General features: G+C 40.4%; 1 protein-coding gene across 1 annotated transcript in view; it reads left to right on the plus strand.

Annotated features, from left to right (window-relative positions):
• The window catches only part of LOC134825947 (uncharacterized), a 44,199-nt gene that overhangs the window by 13,469 nt on the left and 16,468 nt on the right, over positions 1-14,262 (plus strand). Inside the window, exon 6 of the mRNA XM_063838156.1 lies at positions 9,323-9,370. Coding sequence (XP_063694226.1) covers positions 9,323-9,370 — 48 coding nt within the window. The remainder of the gene's footprint in view (positions 1-9,322; positions 9,371-14,262) is intronic.

The following is a 14,262-nucleotide window of genomic DNA, read 5'->3' on the forward strand; positions in this document are numbered from 1 at the left end:
CTTATAACTCTGCTGCAGTAAGAGGGAGCTTTTAGAACACCACATTAATTCTCAGCTATGTTGGAATTTGTTTATTCTTCGCAAATGCGAGAAATGGTCATCAGGTCAGACGACTCTTTTGTATTCCTTGTTTTTAAGCTTTTGTGACGAAATTGCTGTCACAAAATGAAATATGTCAGTGATTATATTTTATCACTTATTATCATTTCATTTACCTTCGCATCAGCTAGTCGTAAACATAAGACACACAAAAAACGAACATTTTATGGGTATTTAAAGGTAATTCAGTTTCAAAATGTCGACCAGTTATTCAACCGATGAGCACACATCCGGCCTCCGGGTTTTAAAAATACGGATCCACCACTAAAATGCTAGCGGCAGAATACTCTCTGATTCTGGGGTTACTATATATCCGGAACAGATTACAGAAATACTTCTCTGAATTATAATGGAGATACAATATTTAAATATTATGTTAAGACTACCCTCGACGTTTGTGTCATCTAGTACCCAAACGTCAATATTCAACATCATCATTGCATTAAAACCGTTTAGTGAACAGATGTTATTTTAAAATATATCAGTGATCAGTCACTGCATAAAGCTTGTAAGTAAAGATTAGTTTTATTTGAATCAGTTTACTTCTTAGTATCCAAGAAAGATTAGACGTAAAGCGCGGTAATAAATTTACAGCGAAAGCGCCCTCTTCATTACCACCTGAGCATGGTCGCTCGCGCGCGCGCGGAAGTTGGTGCGTTAAATTAATCTGGAAGATCGATCAGAGCTGAAAGCACTGGATTCAGGATTGGGGATCGGACTTCAAAATAGTGATGAGTGAACCATCGAGCACCGGACCAGGAAATCACGGACCAATTAATAACTGTTACACATACATTTAGGATTTTCATGCTTGGCAACAATACAATATCACTGAGGTTAAATTTTCGGACCAACTTATTTCCGGCAATTTTCGATTGTGCCGGTATTAATTTTGTCCGTGGTTCGAAGTTTCACTGTACACAATACTGAGTAAAGGATACTATCATCATATCAGATACCAGTCCTGTTCTGTATAAAAACAATCAAGGATTGTCTTGACAGTCCACATTTCTTTAATTTTTGGTCTGCCTGTTGCTAATATGTGATTATCATAACAGCTTAACAGTTAAGATATTCTAATGTGTGCACAGTTAACACAGTTAGCACTATACGGCAAATTGCTCATAATTATCAGCTATAATTATAACTTTATTTATTTCCGTTTAGCAAAGTTCTCTTATTGTTATTGATATTTCTTACACTTTTGTACTGGGTTGGTCGTTGGTGGCCTAATTGAGGCTACATAAACGGAGTACTGAAAAAAAAACCTACGAAGTCTTTGAACTGAAGACTTTGCAAGTTTGGAAACTTCCATCCGGCATCCTGGTATTTTCCATCCGGCATCCCGGTATATTCCATCCGGCATCCTGGTATTTTCCATCTTGTCTGCTCACCATCATGTAACACGACATAATATTATTATAGTCATGATACGATCAGTCTAGAAAAATATAGGCAGCCTATTACTAGCTTGGCGATTGTCAGGCTATTAATTAATAGTCTAGAAAAGGAAAAATTAGTGACTAGATATGTAGTTTGTACTGCAATTGTAACAATTAGGTACCACTGTAGCAGCATTACCGACTGTGTAACTGTATTTGTGATCACACTGTGTTCTTTTATTCACTGGCTGTCTCACAATCAAGTCCTCACAAAGCTATGGACGAGATCCCAGATTGTCCAGAGTACAAGAGCTCACAGTGATTGAACTTAATGGCGGTATCCGTTGTGTTCTGGTGGCCAGACAATTACTCAGATTGGAGGATTGGGTAACATTTGTCCTTTACCAAAGTACTCCTACTCTTGAATGAAACGAGTGCTCTCCTTCTAAAGCCAGGGAACTCTGGTACATACACGGTGTCTCCATTTACACGATCATCCCCAACGGCACGTGTACTACACATATTTGCATTATTCAGGAGGACACTAAACCGCCCTGGAGATTACGAGGCATATTTGTCTTTAGGTTGTTATCTGGTTGTTATATGGTCGTTAGCGTGTTGTTAGCGTGTTGTTAGCGTGTTGTTAGCGTGTTGTTAGCGTGTTGTTAGTTGGTTGTTAGTTTCTAATATCCCCGATGAGAGGTTAGTCTGCTGTGAGCATGTCAGCTCTCTGTTTCATCATGTTAGTTATGGTTCGTTCAGAGTTGTCAGCATGTAGATCACTAAAAATGATAATCTCTCTGAGTCTACCGTTTTTTATTGTTTAGTTGTGTTGCTCCGCCGTCTTCATATTATGTCCAACCCTTTAATTAAGACACTGTAGTAACGTGTGATGAAGGAATGAATGAGATTGGTATGGAATATCCAGTGTAGCCAAATATCCCAGATGAAATTGAGACTTCGTTGGTGTTCAGGGTTTAGTGAAAAGGTAGGATATATTCTTGTTGAATGTTGGTACTTGTAGAACAGACCTGGCTTCTTTCCAAATAAAGGATAATGTCAGATTTATTGAGTTACTTTTTGAAATAGCTGCACTGTTCTCAATTGTATCGTTTATTGAATTGTAAAATTGGTTTCATCTCTTCTGGCGCTTAAAGCAATGTACACCGCTACACAGTCGGTTGTCTTATTGAACATTCGTTTTGTGAATTTGATTTGATTTGACTTCATATCTGCTAATAATGTTACATGAGGCAGGTAACCGAAATCGGTAACTTGAAATTTGAGTTTTTGTGAAGATCGTCTGTCTGCGGTCCGTCCAGCCTTTCTCTTTTTTCATCAACAAGATTAGGCTAAATTTGAGTGAGAGAATCTCTGGAAATGCAGTTATCATTACTCTCTGAAAACATGCAACATGTTCTCCGTGGCGCTGTTTTTATTACTTTAGGAGCGAAAATATAATTAGTGAATATTTGAATGCGATTAGTTGTTATTTGAAACTGGTTAGGATAGAAACTACTGATCACACAATACACATTTATCGCTCCCCACACATAACCACTGTAACTCTTCAGCTCGCCGCTACTCGTATGCTTTGTTCCCCACCTCGTCTTCTTTCTTCACAAGTTAAACGTGCAATTTAAATATTTTTAGCAGCGTTTTCATTTTAAGTAATTATTATCACAGGCTTCACAGTTCACATAAGTAAGTATAGTTGGTTTAACGAATAAAGAACTGTTATGTCTTGATCTAAATGCTCCCCACCGCGTGTGATAATGTTAGATAACTTGCCCGGTGTCCGCCCGCTTTGATAGGCCGAACTGTTCGTGTAGGATTAGGCATTTATAAATATCTCCGGGATTTCGACGCGGGATCATATTATCACTCAGCCCGGCCCGCTGTTAGATAAACATCTCAAAGTGATATCATCCCGCCCCGGAAATTTGTATAAACCCGGCCCGCTTTTTAGTCGTAACTGATGTTTATCATTCAATTCTCCGACTTACAATAATCAATGATACTGCTGATTAGAACTCGATAATAGTAGAACAGTTAGACGCGCGATCACGTGGGCGCGTCACGTGCGTACCACGTGCCACCAATAGCATACGCTGAGTCTATACCACGTGACACGAAAGCGCACCACGTGATATGAAACATCGTAACCGTCCACTTCTTTTACACGCAAATTCCTGGGAACGTTGCCAAAGCAGCTAATTCTTGGAATTTCTCCAACGCGTGGCGTGAGAAGTTGGCGACTAGCCAGCTACCCTTGTCCGTGCCCTAAAATAGTATTGTTTTGCTTGCTCTCCTTCCAGCTCTTGTTCCTGCTAACGTTCAAGCTATTGCTCCACTTACACTATGACAGATCGGTTTGACATTCAGATTCTAATGTATTTCTAAAGTATAAATCCCTTGTCGAAATCGCCGGAGATAATTATAATCCATAAACACTTCACGCTCAGGGCTAAATAAATGTAATCCCTCAGCTGGCGCTTCGGGATTACATATTAACACAAAACTCGTGCGCTGCGCGCACTCGTATGTGTTTATCAGATCATCCCGCTAGCGCGGGATGATCTGTTATATAAACCCTTTGCGTGGCGGGTTTATGTTATTATATAATTTAGCTGAGATCTGTATTTGTGAGCCGAGACACCTACCTTAATCAAGTCTACTTAGCTGGAAAATGATACCGTGGTATGATCCCGCTTGAAACATCTTGAAATGCTAAATTTTCACTCGAACGGAGTGAACATTCTGCTCTGATTATCATTGAAAGCTCCTTTCTGTAAATTTAGTGTATAATCAAGGGAATCAAAATTTCTTATTAAGTTAAGAATTCTCTCCCAGTAACAAACCCCGGCCACTTTCCCTAATTCTTATTTCAAACGATTTCAAAGCTTATTTCTAGTTGCTAGGCTCTGAAACCCAGCTGATCGACGTCTCATCACGTTTGGTGGGGATGCCCTCTGACTGTTATTTGAGACAGGAGTTTGAGATAACTTCGAATTGTTATATTCATGGCCATGGTAAATTTCATTATCGTAGGCCGAAAGTTTTTTTTTCTTCTTCATGATACGGCTTTGGTTTACACCTTTTGCGTGATCTTGAATTAGTGTTGATATCCCGGGGAAGAAAGCATGTAATCTTGTTTTACACTCAAGTAATTACATTACGTTTCTAAATTCCTGTATCTTAAGAAATGAGCAATGATCTGAGACAAGTGTGGGAGAGCAAAGAGAGCTCCACTCTTTACCACGACATTATACGACATGATACTATTCTTATAGTTATACTGAAAGTGCTTTTCTCATTTTACTTCTACGTTTCTTTTTACTATAAAACTAGATGTGCTCCCGCACGTTTTTTTCTGTCACTGCCTAATTATTTCATCGTTTATCATTTAACCTCCTCCTAATTCATCGTCACGGTCTTGCGACTTACATTAATTATATGTATTTTACTCACAATCTTATAATATTTTGTTTATTTCTCGGTTTCTGAACGTTTTTTCTTCGAATAGCGGTTTAACTAGTTTCAAAACTTTTGGTGATCGAACCGGTTACTAGAATAGATCAGCTAAAGCACTTTGTCTCCAAATAATATTACTTACATTTAATCACTGCGGCCGTTAAATTATTATATCATTAGCGGTGTACTAAAGTTACTCCATTTGAAACATTAGTATGCCCCATTTTGATAAGCTAGAGTATAAATAAGGAACTATCTTGAAAATAGCTATTTATTGAGCCCGGTGTAGTACTAGTGCTTTCTGACGTAAGTTCCACCGCAGCTGGAATGCTAGCAGTTTGCTAAACTAAACTTTTATATGTACAATTTTCTATCACTAAGGTACTTAGTAGCTGCTTTCCCATTCATATTCTCTGCCAATGAAAACTTTCACCTTTGCTTTGTCTGCACGTGCAAAAACACGCGCCAAAACAAATTAACACGTGCCGAATACTGCACGCTCACTGGTCAATCCAGACACCACGTGCAATACTCGAACATTCATAGGTTTATATCAATCATCTGATTAGTTGAATCTCAGTGACTGCTGTTTAATCGAGATATTATTTGCGATAACAATTGACTAGACAGTCATGTGAAGATTAAGAACAAGTTATTACTTTTCATAAGAACGCACGTGCATCGTGTTGCCATGACAACCGTGCGCGTGCACACCGTTACCATGGTAACGACGCCCAATAGCTCGTCATTACTTAGTCCCCTGTACGTCAACCTATTAATTATTTTGGTGAGCAGGCTGGCTCTCTCGTGTAGTGCGCTCCACAACATTATTATATTTTCTGTTCTCTAGCGTGTGTGTTGTCAATCTGTTAATCGATAGCGAGGACCTGACAACTTACTGATCTGTGAATCTGCGTTACATCGGTGAGTGACAGAATGCGGTTTATAGTCCGTTTACGGCATGATGGTAGTTGGTGATAGCATGCGTATGAAATAATGGAATTTTTTACCAAACGTAGTTTTTCTATTTGTGTTATTTTTGGCTCGTTGATAACTGGTCCACCTCGTATCAAGTGTGTTGAACTGAAATTGTTAATTATTGCGTCATTATATCTAGACTCGTGGACATTCCTCATATTTCAAAAATAAACTTAAATTAAGTCAAGTTTATCAGCAACGCTATTAAAGTTGGTGAATGGTTCAACACTGGTAGTGGTATAAAACTACAATGAAACCCACTTTAACGACTTCTAAGGTGTTAAATTATGTTTAAGTGTTTACATCAAGACGTACACTGTCAAATGGCTATTAAAGTAACCTGTCACATTAAATTACTGTAGTCAGGCACGATAAGCCTGTAATTCTCATCCCTGAGTAACAACCCGTGTATATCCTGTGAACAAGCACCTGATCAACCCATATCTTGACATCCAACCCGATAAGGGGTTATTAATTTCTAAAAACGAGTGTGCTGATGTTATTATCGGTTTAAACTCTCTGACACATTCGTTTTATTTCCGTACCAGGGCCGATACCAGCCACTTGGTTTTGTTAACCCCTCCCCACTCCTGGTTACACCCCTCCTTGTTTGATAGTTGTGTGAGATGTTTGTGTGTGATAGTAAGAGGATGAAAAGTGTAAGGTTCAATCTGGGAAACAAAGTCGTAGGCACTGGAGTCCGAAACTCAGGGATCATGAGATCAAAATCCTTCGATAGCCTGCTCGGGAAAAAGGTAATCTGCTGTGCGTTGGCCAACTACTCAACACAGCCAATGCCATTTTACTTGATGATCATTTTATTACTTTATTACTTTATTCTCACGGCGCGGTAGCGCCAAGTTTTTTATCCTGCCTAGTTCCTGCCTTGTGCTGAGCAAAACAATAAAAAGTGGTTAGTCTTGCAATTCTTTTTAATAAATACCACTTGTGATAGTGAACGAATGATCAAAATGTGGAGAAACGGCGTTCATTCACGTTGAATCTGTTCTGAAAACATGTAACTTATTTTCAGCGCTTTTAACTCAGTCTCTGTTACTGTTCCTCATCAAATAAGCTCTCTAGTTTCTAGAGGGCTTTCTAAATCACACACGAGACTGACAGTAGAACATCACGAAAACGTACGACTCACAAAGAGTCGTGTACCTGCCAGTGAACAATAGTAGCCTCTAAAATCTGGTGTAGTCACCAGTCCTAAATTATTGTAAATTTCTTAATCATTGTAATTGTAACTCTCTCTGTCTAATGTATTTGTTTCACGACTCCTGTTTTCTTGACATTGTTTCTTGATCCAGTTTTAAGTTACGCGAACTTGTTTCACACGACATTACCCTGCAAACGTTACCAAACCTCATAAAGGGTTCAATAAATGGAACCTAATTCTCTCATAATCACAATAAGGCACAATGTCAGTGGTCGTTTAATTTGACATATAGTAGCCCTGTAATGTTACAGTATAATGGCTAGTTCGGCACCGCTGGTATTACACTGACTTGCGAACTTTAATTCAGATACCGTGTAAATCCTCACCCTAGCTGCTGGTATCTAGCTGGTCTATTATATTATGTGCACACAGTTTCTACGCTCTCAAATACCCCTTTTCTCCCTGGACCTGGTCCAGAATGTAATCCAAGTCGAGGTATCGCAACACCTGTCTGGCAAATCACGCGAATTTAATAAAGCTACAGATATCAGTACAATACAACTATCTGTGCTGGAACCTGCGTACCTGTTCAGTGTTCACATGTTTCGTTGCTTTGAGTGCCTACCCCTCGTGTACAATGTACAGTGTGAGAGAGATCGTGTATAATTGTACCCAAATTACGTGATAAGATTGATTTGAATATTCAATAGGGTCAATAGGTGCAGGGTGAGTGTGACCAGCCACAAGGTGTTGTTTGGTGTTGTGAGCGTGTGGCAGGTGGTGGCACATTGCACAATCTTGTGGCGCTTCTATGTCATGCTTATATCGCACCAAATCAATTGATCGATTAAACATTAGTAAGATGAATGGCTCGCTGATTTCCATCCTTTGAAGTTTTGGTTTCGACACTGAATCTTGTCTTACATTTGCTTACAGTTTGTAACGAAAGAGATTTTATTATTTTCATAAAATCTCCCTCAGTTGGGTACTCTAATTCTAAAGTACAAAATAAAAAATACAATTCTGAACAAAATAGAACTAAGCCAGATGAATTCTTGATTTTAAAGATGGGATAGACTAACTTATTCCAGGAAAATTTAACTATGGTATGTTAATGTAAAATTGTAATAATGTTATGTTAACAATTTCTTCTACTATCTCAAGTTACTAGAAGAAAGAAATAGTTAACATTCAACATATTCTATGCGGCTGATAAACAATCGCCCAATCATTGGTAACTTAGTCACTGTTAAGCACGCTTAGTCACCCCTAACAACGTGATCTAAGACATAGCGAATTATTGTCCTATAATATCCTCCCAAGTTCTGATGTTGTTCTAATTGATAATGTCTAGTGTTACACGACCGTGACTCTCTATCTAGCTCCCTCATCATGTCTAACAAGTCCTCCGGATCTGAGCTCCTGTTTTTATTAGAGTCCCTCCCTGCTCGACAGCTCCCTCAGCGGCCCTCCTCCTCCCGCAACCAACAACGTCGTGCTTCAGGGGAGATACACCAGACGGCACGACGTCAGCTCAGTAACCCCGCCTCCTTGGCCTCCAAGTCTCTGGTCTCTGGTCTCTCTTCTAGATCACGTCTCCGGAGCTGTCCTGATGTTAAACAGGTCTCTGCTGCGTGCACGCTCAGCTTCACAACAGCTTGCGTGCAACTTTCGTGCACTATGCACTTAGCTTCATTGATGTTGCGTGTGCTGCCCTGCATTGCGACATATAGTTTAAGTTTATGCGTGTAAAACTCATTTCCCGTTATCTTTTTCATCTCATTATTGCCTTTTATATTATGCCGCTATTACTCATAAAGAAGTAATTAATCACATAAAAACTGTGCTGTAGAGTAAATATGATCCGTTAGAAATGTAACGGTATCGGCTATTTTTATTGCTCCGCGCTAAAGCAGGGCCAAAAGTAAAACGATTTTCTAGAATGTCGTCCTCAGATGCTTACTAGCTGATTATTTCATTGCTAAAATATCACAGCAATTTTTATGCGAGAACTTGACAGAACTTTCTTATCTCCTGTGCGTATCACGAGTGTAAAATGTTACAGGCTACTGTGCTAAATATACTGACAAGAAGGTGCATTACCCCCCCCCCCCCCCCCACTAAGAGTCTCAGTAAATATGGGCCCGACTCTACACCTTTATAACTTAGAAAGATGGAAGTTTTTCGTTCTCAACCCTACCCCAAATGTAATGAAAGTTATTTTCAGATACAGAGAAACACAGTGAGAGAAGCTAAGATGAACGGTAGCAGTAAGGTAAGAGTACATTCTTAGTTATTGGTTTTTAATTACTGTCACCATAACACCGTCACCATGACACCGTCACCATAACAACTTCGTCCGTCACCATTGAACTGTCACTATTAAGGCCCCTTCCAGCCATTGCCACCTGCCACCTAATTTGGCAGGTTTTACATTAAGACTGATAATCAATTTGAAGTCTTAAAATGATTCCTGCAAAATTAACCGAAAACCTGCCTATTTATCGTATTCGTGCAGAGATTTATCTCACGTAATTATTTAATCGAGTTGTTGATTTATAGAAAAGCCTGCAAAATTAACACAAAACCTGCCTCACCTTTCACCTACTCTCGGCAGGTTTGCTCCATTTTGGCAGGTTTTCCGTTAAATATAAAGTCGAATGCTGCAGATTTAACGCAAATCCTGCGTAAGTTGAGATAATTTGAATCAACTTGTGGCGTGATTAAACCTATATTGGCAGGGGTTTTGGATAATTTGAGTGTACAATGTGGAATACTGTAATGATCGTATAACCTTATTACTAGGTAGGGTGTAGGACTGAGACTTGGTTTGTGCAAAGCTACAGAAGTACAGAATGCTACATGCCTACATGGCTCTATAGTTTATACTTTTATACATGCAGTCACTAGTCAGTGGCGAAACGACCGCCCGACACTCCGGCAACCCCTGCTATGCGGAAGGGGATGGGGGGGGTGCAGCTGCGGCCTCTTAGGTACGTTTCGCCACTGCATATTATCCACTGTTACCAACACGGGGTCTATGATAAGTTTGAGTATAAAAGTACAAACCGATTATTGGAAAATAACTGTTTGCTTAACTTCAGTTCTTAGGTTGCCATTTTTAGATTAGATTGCTATGTTCTTAAGTAGTGAGGACAGCACTTTTTCAGTTGCAGTGCCTCTACCTGTTCATTGTTCACATTGTAAGATTTAGTGAATGAAGTGATTCTGAAAGAATCTTCAATTACAATTAATATAATAGTTCTAAATATGCAGTTATTTTCAGATTATGAGATATTTGATCGGAAATTTGTCACACGTTAAAGTGACACTTAATAAGTTGGACCTTAATCGAAATTCGTATTCACGAATTGGAAATAGCTCGTACTATAATTTATAGGTTGACCTCCCACATATGCTCTAAGTGGGAGGTCAACCTATAACTCAAATTATTGCTATTTACCAATATTAATTGATCACTGATGTTATGTGGCACTTTCAGCGGAAAATTAGTAATAGAAAGCGGACAAACCAGTTTTGGTGAAGGATGTTTATCTTATACTCTTATAGTAGTTGTACACTGTACAGCAATGCTAAGGTAATGAGGTAATGCTGTAATGGGACTACTGCGGACCCTCTACCGGCCAAACATATTATCTCATTATTGAAGGGTGTAGACTGTAATATAGATGTAAGAACTTGCTAAATTGGGAGGTGACTGTTTTAAAATGATCAGATGCTTGCTTACTAACTTATTAAGAATGAGAGGTGATAGTGATTTACTTTATCTTGACAGGACAGTTAAGTATTTAAGCTTAAGAAACCACGTGGAGCTAAACGGTGCAAGTGATATAATACTTGAAAATTGACCCCCCCCCCCCCCCCCCCCCGACAATTGACCAAACAAATATATTTATTATACTAACCCTAACAGTAACCCGATTGGGCGACATCTGTCCGACAGCGACATCTGTCCGACAGCCGAATTGGGGATTTCGGACAGATTTCGCTGTCGGACAGGAGTCGTTTTTGGCGACATCTGTCCGAATTTCGGATCATATTGTAATTTCGGTTCACATTCGTATTTCACAAACTCACGGGTAATTTCGTGACGTTGCTCCCATTGTTCGAATGCTGATTTGATCCATTGAGATCTGATCCATCGATACGTGACAGGATTGTGCTAGCCGTACACTAACAAGCTGTCGATCACATCACAGGACACAGCCTACATGAGTACATTTAGGATAGCAGCCGTATGGAGATCAGTTATCGCAATCCACAATGGCAACCAATCTTCAGTAAACAGACCCAGATCTGCAGCAAACAGACCCGAGAGATCTGGAAACGCTATCCATTCCTGCAAACTAAATCCTCTCTACCGACAACAGTCCAATGATGCTCTGGGACTCTGGATGGGACGAACAGACTCGTCGATCATTCCTTTGGGGGACTCGTAAGAACGCAGATCATATGGTGGACGCGGAGCATTGCGTAGTCAACGCCCAACGGTACCTTCAAATCCGCACCTAATCTCTTCCATCAGCTCTTCACAGTCCACGGACTCTTCCCTGACGGCTGGCACCTCCCCCTCTTCTAAGGACTCATTCCTGGAAAATCGACGACCCTCTACCGCAACATGTTCGAGGAGATAGACACCTGGGCTTCTGAGACCTTGGGGCTACCAACCACAATACATTCTCATGGACTACGAGCTCGCCATTCACAACGCAGTTGCTTCATGCCTGCCTGCCTATATAGGTCGAAAATAAACTAGTAGTACACTATGGCTCAGATCATATCTCAAATTGGCAATGTTACGTATTCAAATTAACAGTTCAGATCACGTCTCTAATTGGAAATGTGTTGTATTGAAATCAGATCACAATTTCGGACAAATGTCGTTTTTTCTGGTACCCTGAGTCGGACAGATGTCGCTGTCGGACAGATGTCGCTGACAGGAGTCGTGTTACCCAGTAACCCTAACCCTGACCCTAACCCTGACCCTAACCCTGACCCTGACCCTGACCCTAACCCTAACCCTAACCCTAACCCTGGGCCTGACCCTGACCCTAACCCTGACCCTAACCCTGACCCTAACCCTGACCCTAACCCTGACCCTAACCCTGAATTGACCCCAGTGTAATTACACGGGGGGTCAATTGTCGGGGGTAGATTGCATCAGGGGTTCATTTGTCGGAGGGGGGGGGGGGGGGGGGGGGGGGGAGGGGGTCAATTGTTGCGGTACCGTACTATATATTATATAAGTATATAGCGTACTATACCTCTCATTTGGAGATTCAGTGCCATGGTTGTCAGCTTTTTATCAACTCCGGCCAATTTCTTGACTGCGCTAATCAACTCGGTTTTATTGACTTTTAGTTTTGGTGCCAAATAAGCAAAATTCCAAATAACTTAAGAACTTAAAAGAAAGATAAAAGAAACCTGCCAATTTATAAATTTAACGCTGCCATAATAAGATTATAGCATTATAATCTATTTGGCATGGATTGATAATTTTATAACAAATCCTGCAAAGTTAATGGAAAACCTGCCGATTTAACTTTATCACTGCCGTAATCTATCCGGCAAGGATTGATAATTTTATAAAAAATCCTGCCAAGTTAATGGAAAACCTGCCGATTTAACTTTATCACTGCCGTAATCCATCCGGAAAGGATTGATAATTTTATAGCAAATCCTGCCAAGTTAATAGAAAACCTGCCAAATAACAAATACCTGCGCTGTTGATGCAGGATCACTAGTTAATTAGGCAGGTTTTGACATAAAAAATTAAGAGAAAACCTGCGGATTTAGTGTAATATACTGCTGATCTGGACAGGGTAAATTAGATTACTAGGCAGGAGTGGTAATTTCGCAGTCTTCGCTATTAACTGGGCAGGTTTTAGGTTAAATTCGCAGTGGCAATGGCTGGAAGGGGCCTCTATTATACTAACCACAGCTGTCATTCTAAAATAATCCATTGCTTTTTCGAGACTACAAAGTACAGTTGCGAGGATTCAATATGAGAGATACTTGGCAGATATGACTAATGAGTAATGATTATTTGTACATAATCTAAATAACATGTACATTTTATTGCTAACCATCGAAAGGAGTGTTCGGCTGTTTAGTAATCTAAATCAGTAAGGGGCACAGCCTTATTTAGGGGTCTCTGCGTCTCAGTTGGGATATCTGCTACATTCAGGTGAGAGCTGAGCTCATGTAGCTGAGCTCATGTAGCTGAGCTCATGTAGCTGAGCTCATGTAGCTGAGCTCATGTAGCGCACTGTAGCGCACTGTAGCGCACTGAAGTGCTGGGTAGCGCACTGCAGTGCGACCGTGTCGATCGTTTAGCACTATGGTACGTGCCGCACTACAGTATGTAAATCTGAACCACAAGGAACGATCAAACATACTGGGTTCGTGTTTGTAAACATCTCTCAGTCCATGTGGTTTTGGGTCATTTCACGGACTTCGAACCATGAATCGAGCGTTGTGATTAGATAGTTATTTCTACACGTGCTCAAAATCTGGGTTCATGATTGGCCGCTTACTTTCAACAGAAGTATAATACTAGAACTATAATGAATGATGTTGCCAATACTGGTATCATCTTGCTGCTGATAACCGCTTTTGTTTTGACACGTGATCAGGATCTCTGTATTTGATTGGCAGTACCTCGGATCTACTGAACTCCACACTAGGATTGTTTATGAAGAACTGTCACGTGATCAAAACTAAAAATATCTGTTATGTGCGCCAATTATATGGGAGGTTTTTTATATCACGTTATAGTGTGGCACGATCAGATGAGGTTAATATTGTTAATCTCCTCAGCCGCTAAATTAGCTCCCTCGTGCCAGTAGTCTCTAGTACCATCTAACACACTGTCTCAAACAATACCTTTCTAACTGTGATATTTTGTTACGCTGTGTAGTCTGCTCTCGTGTTTTGCGTCATGGACTGGTTGTACATACGTGTTCTGAGGATTTGGAGAAACATGGCTGGAGGACGTGAAGGTGGAGGACGTGAAGGTGGAGGACGTGAAGGTAGAGGACGTGAAGGTGGAGGACGTGAAGGTGGAGGACGTGAAGGTAGAGGACGTGAAGGTGGAGGACGTGAAGGTGGAGGACGTGAAGGTGGAGGACGTGAAGGTGGAGGACG

Source organism: Bolinopsis microptera, chromosome 1 (genome assembly GCF_026151205.1).
Source record: "Bolinopsis microptera isolate Bmic1 chromosome 1, MBARI_Bmic_1.0, whole genome shotgun sequence".
NCBI classification, from domain to species: domain Eukaryota; kingdom Metazoa; phylum Ctenophora; class Tentaculata; order Lobata; family Bolinopsidae; genus Bolinopsis; species Bolinopsis microptera.